At 41.6% G+C, this 25,283-nt stretch overlaps 1 protein-coding gene across 5 annotated transcripts in view; it reads right to left on the bottom strand.

Annotated features, from left to right (window-relative positions):
- NCAM1 (neural cell adhesion molecule 1) overlaps positions 1-25,283 on the bottom strand; it is a 53,515-nt gene that overhangs the window by 6,816 nt on the left and 21,416 nt on the right. For 2 of the 5 annotated variants that reach the window (XM_029085024.1, XM_029085029.1), the window contains 3 exons: positions 20,291-20,293; positions 10,322-10,446; positions 8,206-8,383 (listed from right to left, as the gene is read on the bottom strand). In XM_029085024.1, the coding sequence (XP_028940857.1) occupies positions 8,206-8,383; positions 10,322-10,446; positions 20,291-20,293 (306 nt within the window). Of the gene's footprint in view, positions 1-4,753; positions 4,834-8,205; positions 8,387-10,321; positions 10,447-20,290; positions 20,294-25,283 lie in introns of those variants that run through there. The other 3 variants (XM_029085032.1, XM_029085021.1, XM_029085019.1) reach the window with 3 other exon arrangements.

Raw genomic sequence — 25,283 nt, 5'->3', positions numbered from 1 at the left:
GGAAGTGCTGCAGGACAGCAGCCCGCAAGAACTGCTGTAACCTGGTAGTAGACTGACTGGCCCTGAAATTGTGGAACCCTTTGCACAAAGTTCTAAAAACCACCAGGCACTGCTGTTCCCAAAGATCCATTTTCTACTATGATAGCTACAGAATAACGCTTTTCTCTCTGAACAGCCAAAGGGGAGCTACTGCACAGGTCCAAGTCTCCCCTCCTTGTTTCTCTCTCCCTTCCAAACCATTATCTTTCCTGCTCTGCCCGCTCTGCTCCAGGGAGCACGAGCAGCTAAGGCAGGAAAGGCTGCCAGGAAGAAGAGGAAGGAGCCAGGGAGAGTAAGGGTAAATCTGCAGAGGAATGCCCTTGTTTTTGTGCTATTCTCAGATTTTATGTTTCAGACAACCAAACTGGGCCAAGGTAATTTGCCTGCAAGGTTTTTTTTTCTAGGCTAGTAAGAAAGCTTTGCAGTTTTCAGTAATTTTCCAATCTCTTCTACTAGGTCTGGTTCTATAAATTCTAATTCATGACAGGAATTGACATTCCAAATCTTTCAGAGACTAGCAGTAAGGAAGAATAATATAGGAATCCTTAAAGACTCTATGAACCTGGAGCTGCTGATGGTGCATTTCTTTTTTCTTTATGTATTTTGTAACAGAATTTTGCTGTTGCTATAAAATGTGGGAAGCATGCAGTATTATTCAGTTTCTGAGACTGGCACATTTGATTAAATTAAACTGATCTACAAATACTTTAAGAACTATTCACCCCATCCTATAGCTAAGTTTATGGTGTATTTAATCAAACTAATATTTAGACACTTTATATCCCTAAAGGGGTCTCCTGGGGCATGTAACACTTCATTATACTAAATAAGTGTCTAAATAAACAGTTAGGTTGTTGAGCATCAGCTGCTAACACTGTGTGTATGAGAGTACATGTGTACCACCAGTGAGGGCTACCGTGAAAACAGACAGTGGACATGTCTGACCTGATTCAGACATTCAACCTGATGAGCAGCTTTCTGTTGATTCCCTTTTGCTATTCTCAGGACTAAGAAGATGAATACTTCCACAGGTTAAATAAGGAAACACAAAATGTAAAAAAAAAATAAATTATTGAGTCCTTAATTCTAAAGCAAAGAATTTATTAATTACAAATTATTTTTTCAATCGAAAATGAGCTTCCTGTAAGACTGACCTTTCTACTCACCCTTGTTTTACACTGCACAATAAAGTGACCCATCGATTTAACTTTCTGCAAATCTGCACAGACATCTGCCCTGTCAGAGAGCAGAACCACTCAGATGTGTCTTCCTAGTGGGGTCTCAGCTAGAGTGTGCAGAGAATGTTCAGGCACAGGCAGAGAAAGAGGCAAAAAAGGGACAGAGAGAAGCAGATACGATGCCCTGCATTTCAAAGGTCCTACAATAACTGGCAAAAGAGAGAAGAACAAACAAAACAAGTAAAAATTCATTTCATGCATCAGAAGGAGAAAAAAGAAAAAAGAAAAAAAGCCGAGGAGAAAAGCTATTTGTTCTCAGTGGATGCTAACAGCTTTAATTTGCAAACACTTTAAAGTATCCTTCAAACAAGGGATGCCACATTTTACAGACCTCATTCTCTCAGACACTCTGCACAATTTGCAGTGGAGAAAAGCAACGTGTGAGTAACCTTCTATTCCAAGTGGCAATAGCTTCTGCTTCCCCACAGATTTAGGCTCGACAGTTTCTGCTTGCTTACAACTTAGCTCCCCAGTAGCAGAAACACACACCAGTCTGTGGAGCATTCCTTCCAAGAGGGCAATGGATATCTCCCTAAACTACTACTGAACTCCTTTTAGATTGTCACCAACACTGTGTGGCTTCAGTGCTCTGCTCCTGGCTTCAAGCTCTGCCATTTTCCTATGACTGACTCCTGTTCCAAGGTTGAAAAGGGGAATATAAGCATATGAAAAGGAAAAACTGTAAGCAAAGAAAGAGTTACACAAAGATCCTCTTTTCAGGAGTAAACCAGACTGTAAATCTGAACTGCTGATCCTCAGCCTGACCTCTAGCCACAGCTGCCTTTCTTCTACACTACTGCAACGCACACCCCTCAGTGCCACTGGCTGCTCGTTCCACTCCACCAGCTCCGAGAGTCAGGAGAGCTTCAAAAACCTCTTTTTATCTAGCAGAAACTAGGAGGCGTGGACAATTGCGGCTGATCCCGGTGGAGCAGAAGATTATCAAACAAGGCCTTCCTGTAAAATGAAGGCAGCCGAAGTAACGCTTTGACAAACAGCTGTGAAAACATGTAGAGACTTAACAACAAACTGGGGGTACACCTGCTGGAATCTCATGGGCCATGTGAGATCCTACGAGGCTCTGCAGTTCCTCACACACACACAGGGAAACATCTTTTCTAAGGGTTGAGGTTCCAGCCTTCCTGTAGGTATGACTCGTTCCCATAGAACATGTGTCCGGCAAGGTTGCAGGTGTGTGCTTGAAAATCAGAGTGTCTGAACTTCTGGCCAGATCTGAATCTATGTCTCATCTCTGAGCACAGAAAAGAGAGCTAGCTTTTCTGCAAACTTGTTACAATTTTATTTTATTAGATTTTATTTACATCAAGAATAAGGCCTGGGAACTTGTCCAGCATTGACTGTCAAGACCTCAAGGATCTGACTTACATCTAGTATCTGACATGTTAGGAACCCACGTAAACTGGTGGCAAAAGTATCAGTCATGCTCCTTAATTTTTACAAACACAGGGTCAGAAGCTCTTTTTGTGTAACATTCCACGTTGACTGGATTCCTGTTTGCTCTTGAGTACGGGATTCATTTCAAGTAACTTCAGCCATGTAAATGATCTCTCATCTACTTGTCTGGGCTTTGCCGAGTCACCACGGAGAAGAGGCCCCTCAGAGCATAAGACAGCTCCACTGCCTGAAGGCATCTCTCCTTGAACAGGATGAGCAGCCTCCAGAGGTGCTGCTCTCTCTCCATGCAACACTATGTAAAGTTATAGTTCAGGCAAGATAATTTTAGTAACTGTGAATTGGGTGAGATATATCTCAGCCTCAGCTAATAACCTCCATCTGTGGACAAGGGGAAACCTGCAATACAAGGTGATAGCAGATCTACAAATAAACTTAATAAATTTAGCTACAGGGGAAGGTCACACAACTTTTTAGTATCATGATTACTCTTGCTGTACTTCAGTAACACTAAGGTGTACGCTCAAAAGAGCTAACAAAATGTCTATATTTTAAAATGCTGGAGGTGAGGGGTTTTTTAAAAAGAAATCCATATGCTTTTGTGTGCAACACCTGCACAAAGTTTTCATTTATAATTTAGATAGAAAAGCAGTTCACAAATCATAATGAACAAGGTCTGAATAAACACAGCAGAGGCTTATGTGCAGAGCATAAAACGCATAGTTAGACAAGACTGATGGCAGGGTTTTTGTTTGTCCCTATTAGAATTTTGTTAGAAAGATTAATCCCATTCCAGACAACTGATAGTATTGGAGACATTCTGTACAGACAGTTCAACACCTACGTCAACAATTTCATCCTTGGCAACCTGAGGCCCACTCACAGAGAAAGAGAGACCTACAGGGAAAGACACACTCATTTTTAGAAGAGCATCAGAGTCAAATGGATTTCCCATCACAAAGACAATTCATGAGGGGCACGGGGTTTTCTTTGTTGTTGTTGTTGGGGTTGTTGTTTGTTTGTTTTTTAAGTAAGGACAAGAGAAAAGAAAAAAGTCAACTGAAAGTTGTTCAATAAAATGCAGTACACAGAACTTGGTAACAAAGATGCATTATACTGCACCAATTTACATGATGGATTAATCCTGTCTGGTAGTGTCACATGCACAGTTACTCATGAATCATACTAAGGATCAGTAATAATAATAATAATAATCTAGCCAGTCAGGTAACTTGATCCAAGGTAATATTTTCTGTTAAAATGGCAAGAGAAGGGATCTCTATATGCAGTTGATAATACCGTACTGGAAAACCAGAACAACATTAAGACAAGCATCCACTGCAAATTTATATGCTCGTGGGCTGTATTGTGCCCCAGATCCACTACGGTTCATGAGATATTTGACTGCACACAAGGGGCCAATGAAGTCGCAAGGATCCAACCACATAAAGAAAGAAATCTCTTCAGTGTAATTCCCACGAGATGTTTATATTCCAACCACCACATCAGGAAAACCTTCTAACGGCCATAAATTTGAAACCACATGCAAAAGCCCACAGAGACATTTGAGCAACCAGTAGGATCATCTCTGACAAATCTTCTTTCTCTTTTTATAGTTTGTGGGTTTACATTTGTGGATGGGACTTTAGAAACCTTTTGCACAATACCCTGGCGATCAGCACCAGGCGTGCAGAGAAATCAGTGAAAAGCAGTATTTTAAAAGGCTTTCAATATTGTACCTTCCTTTGATGAAAAACAGCGAGCAAACAACAACAAAAATATTTTTCTTTACATCCATTAAAAAGGGCAAATTCATTATGAATAACAAAAAAAATGTCAAAGAGAAAAAACTTGGCTGAACTCTTTTTTTCCTTGTTACAAAACACCGACTCTTTCAAATGAAACTTTTTTTTTTTTTTTAATGTTCTGTGTTTGTGGGGTTTTTTTTGTTTGTTTGCTTTTCTGAACTGACATGATCCTCTGAAGCAAAGATATCTGCTTACACGCCTTGGTGGCAACTCAGGCCTTTTCAAGCAAATATTGCTTTATTTTATTTTAAGTTTCTAACAGAGCAAAAGCAGAGTCACTGCAGAAAGAAGCAATGAAACAAAGGAGGACGACGTTGATGGACTTCCCAAGGTCGCTGCAGGTGCCAGACAATGGTTCCCAGGAGGGGAAAACATGGTTGTTTAAAAACAAATTTGGTGCATGTGGCAAGCGTGGATGTTTCCCCGTGAGATCCAAGGTGACATGTATGACGACAGACATAGGAAAGGAGTAAGGGGAAGAAGGGAGAGGGGAGGGAAGAAAGGACGAGGAAGAAAAAGAAAGAAAGAGAAAAAGAGAGAAAAATAGATAAAAAAAATTAGGTCATAAATATAGAAAACATAAGAATCAAAGGTTTATTTAATTTTGTAAATTAAAATGGCTAAAGGTTAAAGAAGAGCATTAGCACATTCACACCGACAAAAGGGCCGGTTCAGAAGCTCAGCAATGTCCAAAGCGGCAGAGCGGGGTCCAAGTCAGGGTTTATGGGGTTTGCAGGCAAATGAGATTAAAAATGATGGAATGGAAGGCTCGGTGAGAAACACAAGGAAATGGTTATCTGGTATTTGAAAGGACAACGTTGCCTTTAAAAAAAAAAAAGCAAAACAAACCGAACAAAACCACAGTAGCTTCTGTGTAGCAGACAATCCACCTGCCTGTCCAAGTCCTTCTCCCAAAGCCAAGGCCTTGAATAACAGATCCAGGTGACTAAAACCCTGGGGAAGCAAGAAGGTCTCAAGCATACAGGACCGACTTTCCATTTAGCCTTCAGGATGCTACTCTAATGCAATTATTTCTGAAAATAACACTGTTATCCTTCCGAGGACTTAAGGACACTGTACAGATGATGGTAACAAAAGACTCTACATAATAAACATACATTTTGTCTGCAGGAAATTCCTAGCTATTACTGTCAAGCACAGAAATGCCACATTAGAGACTCCTCCTATGTAGCTCAGTTTGAAATCAAAATGTAAAAGCTAAATGCCATGAAAATTACAAGAGATGCTAAAGGAAAGGAATACACAGCCTCTTCCCTACTGCAACTTGGCACACTTGCCTTCATTGCAATGGCGGGCTGTGGACTGCATGTCAGAAAAATTTAGCCTGCCTTCCAGAAATACTTTACTCAACATTATTAGTTTGGGGATCAGCTCACAGAACCAAAGGGTCTGAGAACACCTTGGAAGGCCTAATAGAAACCAGTCCTCTACAAAATAAAAAAAACCACCCTAGAGAAACGATCACCAATCCAGCATAGCCAGCAGTAATTTCACTGCACAGTGCTCCACTTGGCCCCTGAACCACAGCACATTCTGAGAACCAACTGCATCCATCTGTTGGGTCAATCCTGCAGCAAATTTGCACCCAAACCAACAGCTTTTCAAAGTGCTTCTGACATTTCCAAGTGCAACATTTGAGTAGCAGCCTTAAATCCTGTTTACCTCCTATGCTTCCATACTATGTGAGGAATAATTTCAGAGAAGTCAAGGAAGTTACACCTGTGATAACAAACTAGGTTTTTTGTTTCCCCCGTTTTTAGAAGGTCCCTGCCCATGCCACTGTTGGATTTAAAGGGTTCAGTGGCATCTGGGCTCATCGCTCCTCCCATTGCCACGGACTACAGTACAAGCAATGTGTTTTCCAAAGGCAACGGCGTTCTCAAAATTGGCTAATACACCTGTGCAAGACATCCCAGCTGTCCCAGGTAGCTTTGTTGTCCCATTGGGCATATAATAAAGGCTAAAAGAGACTATCAGCACAGGAAGGCAACAACGGTCGCGCACAAAGGCGTGTGGAGGAACAAAAAGACTGACCAGCGCTTGTAACCTTCCCTGGGGAGACACATCACAGCGCGAAGGAACCACTGTCTGCTGTTTCCAGCCCACTGTGTTTGGCTGTGCAGCTCTGAACTGACCTTAAGGCACTGTTTGCCAAATTACCCTCACTTTCCCCTGCCACATCAGTCACAGTTGTCCTTCAAATACACGAAGGTAGTAAGTATTAGAGCTGTTGAAAATGCGAATCAGAGAGTAAGTTGCTTAATGAGTTACTCAGGGTTCTTCCACCCAAAACTACAGCCTTGTTCAAACACACATCCCAGTCTCTCCTTCTGCCCCATTCCCCTCCTCCTCCCTATCCTCATCCTCCCTACCATACACATTTTTCAAGCCCCAACCAACTAGGTCACTCATTTGTACACTTAACATCATTATCTGGCTTAATCAGGTGGGGTTTCAGCACGCAAACTGCACAAGGTCTCAGCTGTTTTCTTCGGACAGGAAGGGAGTGGTGGGCACAGTGAGGGCAGACCAGAGATTGAATTCTCAGTGCAAGAGAAAGACTGAAGAAAACTCTCTAGTTGTTCTGAAGAAAAACATGAGACTGAGTTAACAATTTAGAATACAGAATGAAATCAAATCACTCCCTTCAACATGGACTGTCAGCACCAATCTTGGCATGCATGTGCTGCTTAACTCTGGCTGTGCAGTGAGGACTTATCTTGACTGGCTCATCAGCTTTAAAGTTTGTCCATCCGCCTTTCACCAATCAGAACTTCAATTTACAGGTAGTCCAGCAATTTCAGTTTCCTGTTTTTGCTTGTGTGTTTTCTTTCCCCCAACTTTTTTTCCCCCCTTCCCTAACATACACTACTACTACCTATGTGGAAAAGAAATACTAACTGTCCTTTCAACACCCTCCACCGAACTGCCAAATTCCTAGCATATCCACTAAAGGGTCTGCTTGTTTTTCCTAGCATCTGTGCTTCTACCTCACTTCTAAAGCATGCTAGTAGGTTCAGTCTATCTGAAACAAGAGTTTCCAGCAGCATTCTAATGCTATTTAGTTACTTTTCCCTAATGTCCTACCCAACATTCTAACAGTGCTGTTTTAAGATTACTGCAATTTATATCCATTTCATTTAATAAAAAACCTTCAGAGAAAGATTTTCAACTCCTCCCTTTTTGGCCGCTAGCAAACTCCTTATGCCTTTTTCTCTCTCCAAAGGCTGAGCTGGATGGATGAACAGGCAGTAAGCAAGCCCAAGGCAGATTTGGGAGGGAAATCTGCATTGTGGAAAGCATCCCCCCCCTAGGGATCTGAATGGTCTCTTCTGCTTTAGTTTCAAACAGGAAACCTGCTTCTGGGTTTCAGATAGCATTTTCTATCCACTGCTTTTCTCATCTGGCAATCCTGTTACCCTGATGCAAAAAGCCAGCCTTGCCTGTAAACACACAAGGATTTGTCACGTAGCATTCCTAACAGTGCACTGCTAATGCTGTACATACTGTAACGTGGACTACATACAGGTATGTACATGGCAAAAACTAAGCTTCGGATGGGTAACCAATTGTGATAATGGCTTTAAGCAAGCAAGTTGTCAGGGTTACTCAGGCACATTAAAGGACGCAGCACTGTTGCATTAATTGGCAGCAGAAAACAATGATAAAGCTTATGACTGCTGTACCTGGGATGACAGTAGGCTGAGCAGAAGTTCGGAAAGCATAGTGAGCTGGTTTGGACTTCCCTTGCTGGTTTTCAGCTATCACATAAACCTCATACTCCGCATTCCAGTCCAGGGCCTTGAGCATGATGTGGTCACTGCCAGATGGAAGTCTGATCTCTGGTTTCCACTCTGAGGAATGCTTCTGCAGAGCAGTGAGATGACAGGCAGGGATGCAAAACACACAGCACAACATTAGTAGTCAGCTTGGAGAACACCGTAATGGTGAAGTAACAAGTGGAAAAAAGGGGAGGTTTCTGCACCAACACACGCTCCTCAGCTGCTTCAGGGGTGCAAAACATCATGCGCTGTTGGCTCTAAGTGGAGAGGACAAGAGATACCGAAGCAGCCTCTTTCCTGCTCAGAATCCTGTTTTCTGCAGCATTGCCACACCTGAAGAAAATCCTTCAGTTCTTCCTCTCATCTTTGCCACATCACTAGACTATTTCCATTTCAGAGTGGAAAAGCTACAACTTCTGTATGTCTCTGCCCTGCAAAGAACTTTAAGAGCGTTTTTTCATATCAAATTTAAATCATATGAGAGACAGAGATTTACCTCTTAACAGGGGTCTGGCCTAGCTCACCGCTACCATTCTATTCTGCGCCATTTAAGAGAGATTTTAAAAGATGCATGCAACTAGTAACTCTGATAATTCCTACTCCAGTTTCAGGGAATCCACATTTCACCCAGATGGATCTGAAAACCCCCCTGCCAAGGTGCCTTGAGACAGACAGTTTTGTGGGACTGGAGTGTGCCAGCAGGCTTTTCTATCTCTGCTAGAATTTATGGTTCTGGGATACTAGATTGTCCTTTTGACATTCCAAAGACTCTCCCCATTCTAAAAACCTCTAAGTAACCTAAAACGCACAAAGTGATGGTGGTAACAAACGCTCTTGGGATTTCTAGACTGCAGTGCAGAGTTTGCTCTGTGACTTTACTCTAAGGATTGTTCATTTGTAGCACATAAGGAAAAGATTACTAATAGCCACACTGGAATTATGTCAGCACCACATCTGCCAGACTCAGTCGTGGGGAAAGTGTCCTGGTTTCTCAATAGCTGGAAAGCTTCCGTATTTCAGCTCAAACACACTGGTACAGCTAAGCTGTCCCCAGGTGTCTTAAGGCTGAGAAAGTGTGCAGACAATAGAAAAAACCTGCAATAACTTCTGGCCGTTCTTTCTACTGCCCTGAAGAGCTTCATGTGCTCATTGTCCCTCTCTCAAGGTCCTGTTCCTCAAGGATGTGCTAAGCAATCTCTCTGACTGGGTGAGGTCTTTGTTGTTGTCGTCGGGGTTTGTTTGTTTGGTTGGTTGGTTTTTCGTGGAATTTGTTTTTTTCATTTTCCTATCATAGGAAAAAACATCAATACCACTGAACTCAAAACAAGGGCTGTGTCCAGCTCACAACAATACTAGCTGCTCATTACATAGATGTTCTTTCCCAAGACAAGGGCTAGATGGCTTGCTCAGAGAATTATGTATTTTGCAATCCCGGGTAATTTACAATGAGAGCTGATTAAGTTGGGCCTGAAGGGGAACTGCTTCCAACAGCATCTCTCACTTTGACTGTATCTATACTGACCACATCGAATGTCTTACTCAATCATCTGCAGAACAATTTGGTACTGAAGCACCCATTACTCAATCAAATACGGCAATTTCAATGACCAGTGGAAATCAATGATTAGATACACGTCTGCAGGTGATCAATGCTCTAACACTATGAACCTCTGGTCCCCAGCTATTTAAGTCATTGCTGGCAATCCCATCCCAGAAGATTATGAAATGAAATAATACTAAGTGCATGGAATTACCATATGCTTACAGTTCTACAGAAGACAGTATGGAGAAGCAATCTCTCATAGTCAAAGTGAAAGGCAAGAAAATGAAAGATTTTGTATGTTGCTTCCGCACATGTCATGTCTAATACCCTATATGCTTCCACCACACCTGCTTAGCATGTGTTTCTGTGCTGGCCGACCTACAAGACCTTAGCTTCAGGGTTGTCTGCCTACGCTGTGAAGCCTGAGTACTGTACAGGCTAAATACAAATCAGGCTTGAGTTGTCAGTCATACTTACAGCTTTGTATTTGATCAGATAATGTCTAATTGGGGAGCCACCATCATCCTGCTTGATAACGTTCACTTTAATGGAGTTTCCATCTTCTCCCATCTGACCTTCCAGTTTGGGTGCGCTAGGTTCCCCTGAAACAATAATGGATTTATATTTAATTATAAAAATATTCATTAGGGAAAAAGTACTCATCAAAATCAGAAAAATACTTTGTTACACTCAGCTGCCAGGGTATCAGCCTCACTCTGACCCAGACACATAGGACGCTGTGCATCTAGGGTACAAATATTTGCAGGACCCAAGTATTTCTTGCGCATGGTATTTCATTTTCACCAATACAAGTTACCATTTTTGTGTGTCAGAATGGAGTCAGAGGCTAAGCCAGAAAGAGCCCACCCTTCCCCAAGAATACCCTAGGGCAACGAGCAGTTCCTTGCTATTTTTGTTGTAAAACGCTGCTGTGAAACACCCGGAAAATGTCAAGATAGGGTATGTGGCAAACAGACAGGCTGCTCCTGGGAAATGTAGATGTAAAGAGCATCACTGGAAAGGGACACTATGCTTGTCATACAGACCTGTGCTCGCACTTTAAACGTTGTTTAGGTTTTAGAGTTGCTGGACCAGAGATTCACTGGTGTGCCCACTTACATGGCTGTGGAAAAAAGGGTACTGAATCACAACAGCATGTCCTTTCACTCAGCTTGCACTGGTGGAACTAATTTCAATGAATACAAGCTGGAAAGAACTAGACCCCTTCACTCTCCTGTAATAATAATTTTTAAAATAAAAATCTATCATTTCTCAATTTGCACCCCTGACATCAGCAGAAAACTGAAGTGTCATTTGCCTCTGCAGGGCACACTGATTTACAGCCACATCCTTTCACAGCCATGGCTCTTAAAACTGCTTTTTCTAGCCAATTCATCCATAACCTGCAGACACAATCTGCAGAGGATGCAGCAATCCCAAGCTCAAGTACTTTCTTCTTGCACCTTTACTATAACACCTCTCCTAACAAAAGTCAAATCCACAGATAATCCGATTACACATTTCCACGCTCCTCCTCCCTCTGTCCCGCCTTCAGAAAAACTGCAGCAAATTGCTCAAGAGACATGCTTTCTCCTTCTGCTTTCATATTACCTCAGGGATCAATTGTTTCCAAAGTGCTCTGTCAGCCTGTCAATTTACTACGCAAGAGGCATTATTCCCTATTTATTTGTTTTTGTGGAAAAAGAAATCCAACAATCGAATAACCCCCTGTCCCCAACAACATAAGTATCAAAGTAGTTGAGACAGGAAAGCACTGGTGTCTCTCTTCAGAAGTGGCACAGACCACAAGAGAGCTCAGATCCTGCTATTTTTCTGGCAGTGTCTGGATGCTTGCATTGCTCCATTTCATGCAAAGGCAAGAAAGGCTTAGGTTCCTCTGTGCCAATGTTCATCTGAGACTGGAGATAGAGCTATCATTTCTACAACCCTGAAGCGTCCCAAGAGTTTAAATGCTTGTCAAAGTCAGTAAGACTTGACAAAATTTATCATAAATCTTGCTGACACTTGCTAGGTCATTTTATACAGTACTTGCTAACTTCTTTAGTATCAGCTCTGCTATTTAGTCTAAGTGCCTAAGCCATTTATTCTGGGCTTAAAAGTTTCTGAAGAACGCTTGACCATTTCAGCTGCTGTTCTTGGGAAGCTATTCTGCCCAATTTATTTATGTGTAATTTGAGGAAAACCAACACTGCAATTATTTGTAAGTTAAAACTTACAAATCAGCTGCAGCTGGCAATCCCAGCAAATTCCTGAGATTAATTACACTCTGCTGGCTGGTCCCATTACAGGGTCCTAATTCTTACAGGTATTTTATATAACAATTAAACCAGTTGAATGTTACAAAGCAAAAAAATTCCTACACCTCTGTTTAACCACAGGTAAGCACATTTTATGCATTTCTGAAGTTATTTAGGGCTGACTACAGGAAATGTATGTACAGAGAATGCAACAGACAAGGCACATCCTGCGTTTTGCTGTGCACCTTCAATCTAAATACACTTCCCAAACACTTGCAGCCCCAAACGTTTGCACAGGTTTGCTAATGCTGAGCGCACACCGTTCTAGCTCAAAGTGATCTACAGTTCTGCTAAAGCACCTCTGTCTTTACTTGCAGTGTCACTTGTGGTTTGGATAATGGACTTCCTGGAACACATACTTACAGATACAGGAAAGTGTGGTGAAACGCAAATAAAAGATGATCCAATTCTGAACGTATCCCCAAGAGAACAACACTAAAACTCTGAAACATTCATGGCTTCAGAGCCTGAATGCAACCAAATGAGAACAAAACCAGAACACTGAAGTAACACTTGTGACTTTTTAAAAGCTCAGCCTGTTGCCTAGAATAAAACTTTTTAAAAGATTTAGTCTGTTGCAGTACACTAAAAGTGAAAATAATAAGCCAGCAGTTGCATTAAGATCAACTCTGAAAGATAACATCAGTCATGGGAATTTACAGGAGCTTCTTTCAAGCCCAAACCCACTCTCAATTCTAAATCTATTCTGTCCAGATTTGTATTCAGCTACTAATGGAGAGCATGTGCATTTCTGACTGGCCAGAGAAAGGTTAATCTTCCAATATCTTTCAAAGTTGATCTTCAGGAGTAATTTGAAGCCCTTTTCCCTCCCCATTCCCTTCCAAAGAAAGAATTCAAACACATTTTGTTTGCGAAACATCAATGAGAACACTGAAAGATCTAGACTGAAACAGTAATTTAAGATTAATTCAATTTCCTTGCAGGCTAACACATATTCTGTCTAACATACCAACTGTTTCAAGAAGGTAATTACAAACTATAGATACACAGAGCTCTGATGTGACACAGACATTTGTGTTTCACAACATAATAACTTCTCTTAAAGATGTGAAGAGGGAATGCTAATTTTTCCCATGCTGTATTTTTCTTTTCCAAATCCTTGCCCCTCTCTGCCTCTATCTCCATTACAAGACTCCCACGATATGAGCTGGACACTCAAGAGCTGTATTCTACCCTGTGACCGGTTTTTCAGTGACTGTACATTGAAAACACAAAGGTTCTTTCAATGTGACCACGGAGCTGCCCTTGCATGGACCCGTAGTGAGGTTTGAAGCAGATGGCACACAGGAAGAGGTTTTCCTGTTCATGCTACAAGAAGTGCTGTGCACTCCTCTGGAGTTCTCCTGATTCACACAGTATAGGGCCATTCACAACTCCAGAAAGGATATGAGATGTGTTTAACTGATGACCACATTTGCCACCTACTGTATAGAAAAAAAAGGGGGGAGTGTTACCTTTACTGCCAACTAACTGAGGCTATGTATTTGAAAAGCCCTCCCCAGTCCATGTTCCTCCTGGAATTGTGCATGCTGAAAGCATTCAATGCATACAGTGCATTGCAGATTTAAAATTAAACAGGAACAAGTGAGTTCTAGATGAGCAGAAGTACCTCACTGAGGCATACTGAAAGTATTAGATTAACCAAGCAACTACATTTTTTTCTTTCTTCAATCCTAGAACAAAAATATCACCAGTAAGGTTACTGGTTTTGACTATTGAGTTGATCTCAGTTGAAAAGCTATTACTGCAATATTTGTGTCATGACATAATTAAATGGAACCAGAAGCAAATGTCTTGTTCTATCATTTTTTTCACACAAGAAACTATCTCCCAGTAACAAATGGGGGTGAGGCAATCATGGCTACTTATTTTGCTGGACACTGAGTCACTTGACAGTGATGAAACATTTACACGCAGCAATGCTTAACTGTTGCCATATTTCTGGTAGACTTGATGAATGGCTTCACTGATAACTAGACAGTACAAGATCAACATCTCCTTGGTACTATTTCCCACCCTTACCTCAGAGAGATAATTAGTCATAAGAGATCTTGAAGTGACAAGGGAACACTGTACTTCCAGAATCTGACCTCTTATCTAACACAGGCTAGAAATTGTTTCCAGTGACTGAGCACCAAGACTAAAACATGAAGGAACATCCTTTGGAAAGATGCTCATTCTTGATAGATTTTAAGTGTCAGAGATGCTGTTGTACCTTAAACATAGCCATTCCAATGATTAATTGACCCTCTCTGCTAAAACTTTTCTTCACTTGGAATTGTCTAGTTTCTAGCTCCCCATTCCTTCCTTCCTTAATAGTTTAAACACACTTCTGCTCTGAGAAACATCCTCTTCAAATAGAATATGGACCACTCCTAATGGCTGAAACTCAACAGGTACAGCAGTGCAAGCCCTGGTGAAGAACAGTTTAGTTTTCTCTACGTAAATACATAGCATTTAATTTATCTTAAGCAGGCAGATGTAATCCAGATACAGAGCTGAAAAATTAAAAATGGGTTAGTGTGTAGTTTCAAACAAAGGAGGAAGAAGTTTAGTGGGAAACGTTTAGTCCAGCAGAATCAGCATCCCTATAATGAGTTAAAGTGTCAGTAGCTGAAGAGAAAAGACTGTCATCAGAAGGTTAGAGAAGAAACTCATGCTCACAGAACATGCATCCTCCCTACTGGATGGGGGCTGAAAAGCAAAAGTGCATTATAATGGTGTGCTACATACCTGGGGAGCTCACGTTTACACTGAGCTGACTGGACATATTGCAGAAATCTGCCTATTCCACCCATAAAATGTGGGATCCTTAAAGAATCCCCCTTGCGATGCTGCTACTTGGTTTATTGAGAGCTGACAGCTCCAAGCATGCCAGATTTCCTCTGTATAATCATTTTACAAACACCTATCTGCTCAGAATTCACTCTGCTGCAGAAGGAGGGATGCAGGATCTTACGCTTTCACTCTGTGGTGCAACAATGCTGAGTGATTATGTCTGAGCCAGATGGCACCTTATTCAGCCCAGAAACGAGAGTATCAAATAATGCAAGAGGAGCTCTCTGGAGGGCAAGACAAATAACCTAATTTTTCACCTCTAGGCTTTGCTCTCCCTATGAAATGAGATGGATTTTGCTCAAAGACGTAAAGTTTACAGGTTTCAGCCACCCTACATACTTCATTAGAACTTGACCACTTTTTTTATCCACTGCTGCTAAGCTATTAACACCAAAAATCTCCAGCTGCAGGGAAGCAGTAAATGTTTCCTGGTATCCTTTCACCATTGCTCAATTTATATTCAACCTAATACTAGTCTGATGTAGTTGGATTTCAGAAGCAGCTAACTGTTTTTAATGATCTGGTTTTCAGAGAGCACCACAGCTGCAGCGAAAACTTGAGGGGGGGAGAGAAGAGAAAATGAAAAAGCAGCACAAACTTTTCCCTAGTCACGGGGCACTGAATGCATGCTGGACCCCAGAAGTGAGAGGAGTGCAGATGACAAGAACCTTTTATCACATCTCTTCTCTGCTCCCATCATATCTGTTCCTTCTGCCCACCTTTGAAAAGCAGCTCAAATTGGTTACTAGACATCTGCAGTGCTTTAGACTATGAGCTTAAATCCTTGCCCAGCTGGCACTGAAGAAAGATCCTGCATCCTTGCTGTGCTTAGAAAATACAACTGCAATCTATGATAATTTCTGAAACACGTGAACAAGGAAGCAGCTGATTTCTGCAATCTTTGACCATCATGTAAATAGGACTAGACTGTGACCTCCAGCGTCAAAATCTGAAACAAACATCAGCCATACCTATGGGAAGTCTCCATGAGTGATAAATATACATGGGTGAGAAAGAATAGGTAGGGAGTCTTCAGAATGCACAAGAGAGAAGCAAACATCAACAGTCAAAAATAAGGAACAAAAACAGAACAACATGCAAAAACAAGACAACCAAGTCTTCAATCCTCCTGGATTTCAATCAGAGAGGGAAAAGACTAGGGGAAGAGGGGCTGCTTCCATGCATGCAGTCATGTGGGAAGGTTACTGGTGTTAGTTTTGCTTCCTGGCCAATCCCAGCCTAAATCCTTTCCTGGTGGTGGTCCAAGACAATAAAGTTGATTTCAGAATTCATAGATTGAAAAAAGCCAATTGCTTGCTGGTTTTCAAAATTATTGGTTTAGTTGGGGAAACAGAACAGCAGGAGTTTCCCTCCCTCCTCTCCTTTAGATTATGCACAGAGTATTAAGTGAAGCTGTAACAATATTGCAGAAATATTCACTACCACACACTTTACTTGGAGACTGGTTTCATCTCCACAAGCTGCAAGGGTCAGTCATTTGCCTCTTGATCTCATGGAGATCACCAGCCACTGTAACCGTTGCTGGTAACTGAGTTCAGCTTAAGTCCCTTGCTAGGCTCCGAGATACTGTGTGGGAGGAACGAGGTGCTCTGGCAAGAAAGGTGCAATAGTACTTCTGAGGCACATTGGACGAAGTCTAGCTCCCATCATGTACTCTGTGTATGCCTATATACACACCACTTCATAAAAACATAGTTCCCACTCTAGCTACGTTTAAGTTTTACTCATGACAAAAGATTGCTTTCTTAAATCATAATGTGACATGCTTATCAATAACTAAATTTCAGAGACAGGGAATTTAGGATCCTTTTGATAGGCTACTAAATATGTATAGTGCAAATATGTGTGTGCATATATACATAAAAATCTATATAAATGTATACTGTATAGGGTCAAAATGTTCCTAAAGCAACACAAGATATGGTGTTCACATTATCTGAGCATCTTACCCACAATCTCCCATCAACTAGCAGTCAGTAGTTGGCACACTGGTACCCTGAAAGGCAAATGGATTTTTGCCATTGGTGTTAATGTCAGAGAGAGTTCTAGACCCTTACTAGGATGCTGACTGCTGGATTCTGATCGTGAAAGAAGCAAATGACTGAGCCAAGTGATTTTTGTCTTGGTTTTTTTTTTTTTTTGGTGATGTTTTTTGTTTGGTTGGTTTTGGTTTTTGGTTCCACCCTCCCCCCCTTCCAGGGTTTCTCAGACTCAGTGTGTAAGTCTGAAGTTGAGCTCTTCACATGCAGACAGCGGCGAGTAACTTCTCCAAAAGGCTTGTAGGATTTTGGAGTGATGGAATTTGGAGATCCCTGGTCACTGACCAGAGGGGAATCCTCACCCCAAATCTAGGCAACCAATCACAACAAAGTATTTTACCTTCTGTTCACCAGCGTGGACGACATCATCAGCACCATGCAAGCCACATGACAAAGGCACATGATACGCACGCACATGATTGGTTGAAAGGAAAGTGGAGGAGGTCACATGGAAAATACAAAAAAATTAAAAAACTGATGTAAACAATGGGCAAGGGAAAAATCAACAACAGAATTACAGACTAAATAAAACTGAAACAAAATTAAATTAGCCAGTATATATCAGAAACACTGGGGAGACAGTAAAATCACCTGGAAATATAAGAATATTAAACCATAGAAAGCACTGAGTTACGACTTTGTGAGTGTTAGGCACAGCCACATCACTGCTTATTAACACCCAGTCAAAGAAGAAACAAAAATTATTGTAGAGTGTGCACCAGAACTTGGACAGCTGAAGGAATCCACAAGACTGTTGGAAAGAAAAAAGGGAATACATTGTTATTCAGAATCAGTCCAGGCAGCAGAGGTAAAATGGTCAAAATCACAGCCCACGCAGTTCAGTGAAGACAAACCTTGGCGTTTCATAGCGATGTATTCTCCCCTCTGCAGAAACAAATGTCTTCCTAAATACCAACAATAATAACTGAAAAAGAGACAAAGGACCGATCTTCCTTCCAAGAGCTGCAACCAGAATTTGGTCAGACTGACAATTATCTCTCAGAGTGCTTAAGCTCCATCCAACCCACTCAGCCTGAAGATTCAAGGAGTGGCATGAGTCACGTACAATGAATGACATGATGACTTCACATATGCAAGGGGTTTTGCTGTCAATGAGGAGAGGAATGAAGTGCTCTGCACTGAAAATTAATGACATAGATGGCACAGGGAAGACAGAGACTCCTGGAAGAGATGAAAAAGTGCACAGACTGTATGACCACAAACTCCATGCTCCGTTTCCCTTCCTAAATTACTATCTACTTTATAACTTGCATTTTTCATGATCGTTCCTCTGTCTCATCTTAATGAGGCTACTTCACAGTGCGCTGGTACTTCCCTGTTAATTTGCTGTAAAGAGAATTAAACCCTTTTCGGTGCTTGTATCTGACAAGACTAAGGGCATACCATTACTGGGGAAAGAACTGATAGTGCAAAACATAAAATTGATTTGTTACATCTAAGCTTTCAATCCATTGTCTCTAGTTATAAACATAGACTCATGGAACTCTAGGCAGGTGACCATAAAGCAGGGAATTTTAAGAGTTACTGTGAGATTGCCTGGAAAGGCATTCGCTGTCTTCTGCTCATGAGAAAATCCCCAGTAAACTTAATATAACATCAGATTTAAAAACAGGCGAGAGAGGTTGCCTTTGAGATCACTTCCTCCAGAGAGAAAACTTTAATTAAAGATCAAGGGCAAAATTATCAGCATGAATATAATCAAAAGCTACTTTGCATGAGGCTTCCAGGCACAGAAGACATTTGGAAATACTGTCTTTAGCTTAAAATCTTGAAATTCATCCTCTTGTCACGGGTAAAACTCAGGTAGTCAAACACTGATTGTCTTGGAGCTTGCAAGAGGAACAAGACCCTGGTACACACAGGTTTCTATTCCCAGGCAGTAGTGATGTGAATCTGAAAACAAAAGGGCTTTCATAGTCTGCTCTCTCAGGAGGACTGGACCAAAGAACCTGATAAAAATATTATCAGAGCTTGTTAAAGAGATATGGACCATTGACCAGCTTACTTGCAGATCCTATTTTTAAAAAGAGATACAGTTTTGTCTGTTCTGTAAAAATGCTTCTCCCTAACTCCATAGCCAACTAGATCTTAGAGTTGTCTCTGAACATTAAATTCCTTTGGCTGCAGGGAACTCAGCACTGCTGGCCTTGAGGCACTGCAATGGTAGCTCTTGGACTCTGGCTGGACACAGGCAGTGAATATACAGGCAGAGAATATACACATCTGTACTTACTTCCTGGTAAATCTGGAATGAGTTAAAGGGAAAGTAAAGCAGCTGTCGGTTTCAATTGCTTTTGGCTTCATTCATTTAACCACTGGGGTTAGGTTGGGGTAAGACACAAGATCATTCAGCAGCATTATCAGTAACTAAACAATGCAAAGTTGTAAGAGCACCTGCCTTGTGACAATGCTCTTTTCACTGTTGCATGTAGCATATTCACATGCTGCAGAACAACTTAGCATACAAAATAAATGTGTCTGCTACTTGCATAAATTAGCTATGTACACAAATCACAATGAGGCAGTGAGAGGTCAGCTCTGCTTCTGCTCAGTACAAGAGCCTGAACTTCAGTGTAGATGAAAATGGAAACTTTTACCCTTAAAAAAACCCCAACATCTCCCCCCTCAAGAAACACACTCCCACCCCCAACAAACACACACACACATTCCTCTCCCCAACCAAAAAAAGTGTGGAAAATAAACATTTATCATGAACTAGCTCTCAGTATCTTTTCTGGGTAAAAATACTCATTCTTTTTAAGGAACAAAGAATGTTCTGCAAAACATTAATACAACATTTTTCCCTCACGAGTGAAGCTATCTCCTAGCCCCACGTATGAACAGCCATAATGGAGTCTCTGCCTCCTAAGAAATAAAATAAAAGATTATTAGTAGACTTGCTGGTTGCCACCTTTCCCCCGCCCTTTGCCTTCTCCACCCCAGCCTCCAAGTCTGATTCGAATCAACTGTTCTGTTCAGCAACACAGAACCACTACCCCTTCAGATGCATCAGGAATTTGGCACGTTGTACATGTGAAAAATGCTGCATGAAGGAAAGTGTTCATTGTGACCGCTGGCAGATAAGAGCACATTTCATGTGGTGTGTCAGACTATGGAATGTTGCAGTCATAAATGCTGTAACATTTTTTTTTTAAATTCCTTTGACAGTTCTAGAGGAGCTGTACTACCCTCTCCCGCCACCCCAAATCCCCAAATAATCACATACACCATGCTTTTAGTATTTTCCATTGAGAAGTGAAGCACCATTTCTAACCCACTACAGGTAAAACACACAGGCCTTTAACTTAAAGACCACATTCACAGAAACACATACATTTCATTATTGAAAATCAAAAGAAAAGCATTTGGCTTTGGAGAAATGATTAGTTGTTCACAACACACATATGCACCACGGAAACCCATGTCCTCCTTAAGTGTTTTTCTTCGTCTTCCAGGACTGTGTTGCAAATACTTGCTTGGCATTCATATTGCCATGTGATTGTGGCTATAAATCTCCTACAAATAGGGATTAAAATCACACATCTGATACATCCACTCAGTATCAGGAAGGTGTGTCACTGAACTCTTACCAGCTAATCTAAACCAGGCATTTCATTTATGTACAAATCAACTAATGCAAGTTATAGCTATTTTTGTTTCTTAGATTACTAAGATCTAGCATGGACACAGCTGTCTACCTGGCTCAGCCTCACTAGAAATGGCTATCTAACCAACAAGGTACTGAGCAAGAACTGAGGGAATCTGAATCCAATCTGCATTTCAGATACGGACTTCTTGTGAAGTCTTAGACTTCTTTTAATGCAGGCAGTACATCGGTAAGATGGGATGGGACAATGCTCCCTCTCCCCACAGTCCTCTCTCTGGTAAGATATTCTACCTCCTCATTTGCATCTTCTTTCAACATCCACAATGCATAATTGTAATATCAACTGTATCTCCCCAAATTCACAGAAAATAGAGTAAGGCAGGGTACCAAGAAGGTTATTTAGACCACATCCCTTTTGCATAAGCAGCTTTAATACTAAATTGACTAATAGAAAACGTGAAAGGAAAACACTCCTTTTGGAAACAATCATTTAAATTTCAATTTTCCCCCCTTCTTTCTCCCCCTCCATGTTTCTTCTAAATCTTGTATTTCCAGTTTTTACTGCATGCTTGGTAGGATGACAGGAAGAAGAGGAAGAGTGGTAGCATGCTGGGTTCTTAACAGCTACATGCTCACACAACATATAATGCCAGATTGTTGGTTAACAGACATCAAAATAACGCAGTAGAGCATTTTAATTCCCTTGACAGAAGGGCTACAGCATAACAAATAGCACTCCAGACCAAAGGGGAGCAGTTCCCATCTACTCACTTGGTGGTTCTGAGCTTTCGGATTCAGCAAGAGTCTGAGTTGCTATGGAAACATGAAGGATAGATAGGACACGTAAAGGTGAAGCATATCATGTAAATAAGTTATGAAAGACAGAGGCAGAGGTGATAGAAATGAAAGAGAGGAGGCCTAACGAGCAGAGAGGGAGAATGATACTGAATCCTTATGGCAGATGTCTATTACCTGAAGAAGCTGCAAAAATTTTTCCAGCCCCTCTCCACAGGGGCAGCTGTGCTGCCAGATGCAGACCCTTCCAGGTGACAGAGAAGCCAGCTTGCACTGCATGGTTTCTGCAGCAAGCTATGGCTCCAAGGGTCCCCACTGGTGTTGGTGCTTTTTCACCCAAACAGCAATCTAGATTCACATGTAGCTAGCCATTAAGTACTGGAATTTCTGGGAGGGCCTCTAGAGTAGCACCCCATTGCTAGCTTTTGCCTGACTACAGAAGACAAAGTTGGAAGGACTAATGAGAACTTACCCTCCTACACCATTCTTTCTCGTCTCCATGCACTAGGGACAGGGTACAAGCAGAGAAGAGGAAAAAAGATCTAACAGCCCAACAAGGTATAAGCACCCTTGAGAAATAAGGCAGTTTTGAGAGAAGCTGACAGACAGAAAGCCTCTTGGGAATGCTGCTAAGCACTCTACTCCCAAGAGCAAAGGCAGACTGTACAAGCACTGACTACAAGGATTACCAGGACAGAAGGACAAAGAAGAATCCCTCTACTTCCAAAAGTCATGGGAAGAATGCAGCATGAGACACACGAGCTGTCAGGGATTTCTCTGTCCCATTCCACACAGCACTGGTGTGGCCCCACCTTGGGTACTGTGTGCAGTTTTGGGCACCTCAATATAAGATGAACATCAAACTCTTAGAGGAGGGTGATCGACACAGTGAAACATCTCAAGAGCAAGACTTATGAGGAGCAGCTGAGATCATTTGGCCTGTTCAGTTTGATGAAGAGAAGACTAAGGGGTGACCCAGTCACAGTCTACAACTTCCTCAAGGGGGGCAGTGGAAGGGGAGGTGCTGATCTTCCCTCTCTGGTGACCAGTGATAAGACACAAGGAAATAGAATGAAGCTGCATCAGGGGAAGTTCAGATTTGACACTGGGAAAAGGATCTTTACTGAGAGGGTGGTTGGTCACTGGAACAGCCTCCCCGGGGAAGTGGTCACGACACCAAGCCTGTCAGAGTTCAAGGAGCATCTGGACGATGCTTTTAGGCATACAGTTTACTTTTAGGTAGACCTGCGAGGAGCAGGGGGCTGGACTCGATGATCCCTTCCAACTTGGGATATTCTATGACTCTATGAATTAATTTTCTTGCCATGGTGATAACAGTGCTGCTGTTCTGGGAGAACAGAATAGACCTTCATGTGGTTTGCAGCCTAAAACTGATAATGCAGATTTAAAAAAAAAGATGAAACAGGATATAAAGAAATGAGTTTTCTCCCTCAGCTCCAGGAAGGTGTCTTCATAACAGGCTTAGGGAAGAACAAGCCTTGCCCTGACAATCGCTTGAGTATCTTCCACTTTATTTAGCTGAGAAACTAAAGTCTTTATTTGCTGTGCTGTTGATTTTGGGAAATTTAGCTTCACTCCACAAAAGCTGAGCATATCCTATAAGATGCCGCCAAGAATGGAACACAAACTAATCATAAATCTTAACAAAGGCTGGTGACAACAGCCAGCTTTCAAATGGGCAGGGTTTCACTCTGCATCTTTCTCTTGATCTCTCTCCTTCCATGAGTCCAGCGTACCTGGGAGCTGTCTGTGGCTTTTCTCTGTCCTGGAAATCAAACTTACGCTTATCTGTAGTTCCTCTGCCTGAACAATCAGTTTTCACGGGGCGGAGGGGAAGACAGATAGATAGATAGATAGATAGATATACACAGAAAAGAAGGAAAACAGCCAAGGATGTTAGGCAGACTGCACCACACTCAGTGAGGAGATGCATGCAGAGCAAAGCAGAACAAAGACAACAGTCCCTTCTAGAATACTCACTCTCTGCTAAACAGGAGGTGGGTGCAGCAGCACTTGCTAAAGAAAGAGAAAGAAGGTGAGGAGGGGAGCTGATTCCTCTTAAATACTGCCAAAAGATGGAAAATTAAAAAACAAACTGGTAAGGTTCTGTCAGATCAAGCCTCTCTGGACACAGAACGCAAGCAAAGTAAGTGCACTTTGCCAGACCTGCATTTTGGATCTTCTGTGAGTTCATGCTTTAAATCAACTTTCTCATAACATAGGATGACCAAACACACACCACTGTTCACCAACATTCCCAGGAGCGCAAACCAATGCCATTTAAGGCCAGAAGAGATGCTGGCCAGCAATGTCTGTATGGCAGCAAAACACAGCCTACACGTTTTCGACCGCTATTTCGGTGAAGGTCATTACGAACCATCCTATTGCCAGTTTAGGACCTGGTGGAATTTGGGGATTATTTTAGTGTTGTTTTGGTTTGGGGTGTTTTTGTTTGGGGTTTTTGTCGTTGAAGGTATTTTGATATCAGAACCAAAACCACCATACACACGGAGACTCTTGTGGTTTAACACACATTTGGGTCCCACCTGCACAACAGCAAGAAACAGTTGGGGCTCAAAAAGAAACCATTCACGAGGTCTGTGTGCAGCCTTTGTTTGTCTTCAGATTTATAAGGAAAAGGAAATGCAGAAAACCAGCAAATTGTTGGGATGAAAATAAAAACCCAGGTCAAGTTAGGCAGATATCCTCCCAACCCCACAATTCCCACCTGTGCTAGTACAGTACATCATTATCACCAATTATTTAGGCCTTCATGTGCCTCTAAGATAGAAATAAACTACTTTTTGCTTATTGAGGAAAATAATAATTAAAAAAAAAAACAAACCAAAAAGAAAAAGAAAGATGAACATATCCCAGCAGGCATTAAACTAGAATGGTGCCAGTGTTTACATTCAAGTAGAAACTTTAAATAATAGGGCAAGGAAAACGAGCTGCTTGGCTAGTCTGAAAATACAGCCTTGGCTCGTGTCAAACCACAGTTTTTACAGTCTTTCCTGTAAAATTCCCAAAACATTTCTGTGACCTTTAAATCACACTAGACTAGGGAACACCCAGCTTTTTCTTGATTTTGACTTTGCCCACAAACAGGTAATATTGTGCGACTGGCATCCCAGCACAGATGAAAAAAGGCATTTCTGTTGTGCCAACAATCTCTTCGCCATTGCTGCAACTCACTTCATTATCCGAGATGGGCTCTGAGAACCCAGAGAAAGAATTAGAGAACCAAATGCTCAGAATGATCACAGCTGCAAGGCATAAATGTGCTTGAAAGAGTATCAGAAGAATTTAATTTATAAATGAAAAAAAAAAAGTTATAGCCCACAAAGAAGGAAAAAAGAACTGGAACTCAGCCTACAAGGGAGGAGAGTTAGGGACTGCAGGCTGATTGATAGCCCATTGCCACATTAAAAAATAAAAAGGCAAAAAAACTCTACTACAAGCGTGATTTAATGTTCTTCAAAACCACGTACCTGTCCCCAAGTGATGAACATGAAGCTTGGCAGACAGATCTGTCGATGTGGCTGAAACAAAGCTTTCAATGTTCCTTTTCCTCTCTTCTTAATTGGATCTTTTCCCTTTTCCTATGGTACTAATTTCCACAGAGACTGAACACCTAAACCCTTATCTCCCTTGCATTATTGTTGATTATGTCCAATTCAGAAGGGCCTACCAAATCATTTGCCTTATAGTTATAATACTAACTATGATTAACTTGATATAAAGGATATATTACTTCT

The sequence above is a fragment of the Antrostomus carolinensis genome, unplaced genomic scaffold, assembly GCF_000700745.2.
Source record: "Antrostomus carolinensis isolate BGI_N321 unplaced genomic scaffold, ASM70074v2 scaffold5950, whole genome shotgun sequence".
Classification (NCBI taxonomy): domain Eukaryota; kingdom Metazoa; phylum Chordata; class Aves; order Caprimulgiformes; family Caprimulgidae; genus Antrostomus; species Antrostomus carolinensis.
Note: the sequence above shows the minus strand (reverse complement) of the source record. Positions and strands in the feature narration are given on the sequence as shown.